A 2,843-nucleotide genomic window follows, 5' to 3' on the forward strand; every position below is an offset into this window, starting at 1 on the left:
ACCATTCCTATTTTTTATTCATTTCATGCTAGTGCGTGAAAAGCAGACTATGAAGGCGAGGCTACAGTGAATTAATGCTTCCCACATGGTCATTTAATGCCATTAGCTTTCTTTAATGGCCAACCCACCCTCACTCCGTATATGCTTCATAATTTCATAACTTTCTTCCAAAGCATCTTGATGTGAACAGCCATGGAAGTTAGGAGAAGAGTGTGGGAAATATTTTTTAAAAAAAAATTCCGAAAATATATAATACAGAAATAAGAGAAAAAATTTTTAAAAATAATTAAACTTGCAATGAGATAAAGGTTTTTTTTTTTTATTATTATTACAATGCATTAATTGGTATTTCATTGAAATACTTAATATAAAAGTTACATAAACATCATAAGTACTTCTTATAGATACTAAATTTTTCTTTTTGTTTTTCACAATAGCATGCATTAATTGGATTATGACGAGTTGAACAAATTGTTCAATAATGAAAATTTGATAGCCCAAACACAACAACCATGTCTGCAGTGGAGGCAAACACTAGAAGGAATTGCATCTCTCTACAAAAACACCAAAAAGCAAAAGATGAAAAAAAGAAGGAAAATCAACTAATTAATAACATTTCAAAGTAATAGAAATTAATTAATTAATCTCTCTAGGCAGTAGTACCTTGATGGCCTGAGCCATGGCTAACAATTGATAGCAATGTCTTCTTCATGTTTATCATTGACTGACATCCTCTAAACTCATTCAGATTCCTTCGTTTAACTCCAAAACACAGTGTCGAAGTCGGTGATCCCAGGCCTTCCTCATCATCATCAACCATGTAGTTATGAACAGGTGATCTTGAACATGAAAAATAGCTCCTTTGGCTCTGAAATAACTTTCGATTCAAGGAAGAATTAGCTGATAGGGAAGAACAAGAACCATACAATGATGACCATGACGATAAAGACGATGAAGATGATGTAAAAGACCATGACGAAGATGGAGAAGCATGGTTTTTCCTGGGAGTAATTAGCCTGGGAAAGATGGAGCTCCAAAGGGTTGGTTTCATGCTCTTTTTCTTCTTGGATTTTGACTTGAATGAGGAATGATATGAAGGAGGGGGAGTTAGAGGAGGGAGAGTAGTGTCACAAGAAGGATGTTTGGGTGTTCCAGGCTGTGACTCCCACATGAATGGAACAGCACTCGAAGCTCCTCCATAATAGACCCTGCAAGAAGAATTAGCCATGGAAGTTTCCTTCGACATCAGCCTGGAGAAGAACTTGTCATCTTGCTTGATTTGGAGACCTTTCTGAGGCTGCAGCTCAAGGTTACTACCGTCACTCAACATTTTGGAAACTGATTGTGGGTGTTAATTGTTTTTTCGGAAGAGTGTCAGCCACACTAAGTAGATCTCTAATTTTTAAAGGGGGCTTAAGATCCGAAGTTGAAGCCTGACAAAGATCAGAATAGAGTATTTCAAGGCCAAATGACTTGTTTAAGTCTAGTCTAGTGGGCATATAATTAAGGCTCATGCATATATATATATATATATATATATTGATATCTTTCATTTATTTTTAAAACTCTTGCTTCATTAAGATTTGTATCAAAATAGAGAATACCAAAGTAAATTAATTATTTTTTAATGTATCATGTTGATGTGTGGAAGTGCATTTTTAAGATCATTTGAAGAATGAATTAGGTTCAAGTTAGGGACGCCTTCATCTTTTTATCAAACAAAAGAAAAAAAAAATTGTAGCAAGAGCTTTGGAATGACTGGGACTTGTTTCAATTAATTTGTATCTAGGGGATTAATAATCTAATTGATATGAAATCTACTAAGAGGAACAGATCTGCGGTGGCTAAGACTGACTGGGAAATTTAATATGGTAGCTATACCTTAATAGTAATTTTTTTGGAAGAATCTGAATCATTGATGAGGAAGATTGATGTGGGTTAATGTGGACCGTCCATAATAATCTGAACAAGGAAAAACAGTTGAGCGTTGAGGAAGTTTGATTACGTACGGGTGAGCAAAAGCGTAATAAATGAGAAAGTTGCCGTAGCCAACGATTCAATCAAAAGCTTTTGGTTTGGGAGAAATATAGATAGATAGATGCTAGCTTACAAAAAATGGCTTGTAGATTGATTAACCTTCCAATGAAATGGTTTAGATTTCAAACACGAATTCCCTCTAACTAATAAATTCAGTTTTACAAGGAAAAAAAATTGAATTATCACTGATCTATATATAGTTTATTTGCACACTAAAATAAAAGATTAAAATAGTTAACACACACACATTTGCCATATTAATTCTGTCAATTGAATGATTATATATATGTACCAAAATCAAATTTATTTGCGAAATTAAAAAACTCGGTTTCGACGGTAAAACATGCAATTTTGTAAAAAATGCATATACATTTTAAAATATTAAGGGCCGGTAAATGCACGTTTTATTTGGTTCACATAAAGCAATTGAGGGCTGTCTATCTGGTTGCTATAGAAAAACAATTAGAACCACCAAGGTTAATTAATGTCATTGAAAATACAGTGGAATTAATTTTTGTGATACAACAATTTGGGTTTTATCTGTTTTCAAGATCGATAGTTGCGTATACATAGCTATCATCAAGCTATAGGATACCTAACATTAATGAATATTTGAGCGGCTAAGAAAAAGCAAACCCATATTTAGCCTCAATAATCCAATTTATTGGTAGCTATTTTTATCATAAAGAGAAAGATTTTAAAACACTCTTTTTATTAATAAGTAGAAAAGGATTTGAATTGGATCTGTTGAGTTTGAGATATATGTATTTTTCATCAAGTCAAATCGTATTTAATTTTTTGTGAAA

The 2,843-nt window shown here is 33.0% G+C and overlaps 1 protein-coding gene across 2 annotated transcripts; it reads right to left on the bottom strand.

Moving 5' to 3' along the window:
* Positions 1–250: 250 nt before the first annotated feature.
* LOC111295114 (uncharacterized) lies at positions 251–1,693 on the bottom strand. 2 transcript variants are annotated; one of them, XM_022888485.2, is made up of 2 exons: positions 664–1,690; positions 251–554 (listed from the first exon to the last, which is right to left on the bottom strand). In XM_022888485.2, the coding sequence occupies exons 1-2, from the start codon at positions 1,328–1,330 to the stop codon at positions 535–537; spliced, it is 687 nt and encodes a 228-aa protein (XP_022744220.2). In that variant the 5' UTR covers positions 1,331–1,690; the 3' UTR covers positions 251–534. The 2 variants fall into 2 exon arrangements, with proteins under 2 accessions (XP_022744220.2, XP_089599633.1); XM_089743507.1 differs by having other exon boundaries at positions 251–1,693.
* Between the last annotated feature and the right edge of the window lie 1,150 nt (positions 1,694–2,843).

The sequence above is a fragment of the Durio zibethinus genome, chromosome 14, assembly GCF_047325235.1.
Source record: "Durio zibethinus cultivar Kanyao isolate XHJ-2024 chromosome 14, ASM4732523v1, whole genome shotgun sequence".
Classification (NCBI taxonomy): domain Eukaryota; kingdom Viridiplantae; phylum Streptophyta; class Magnoliopsida; order Malvales; family Malvaceae; genus Durio; species Durio zibethinus.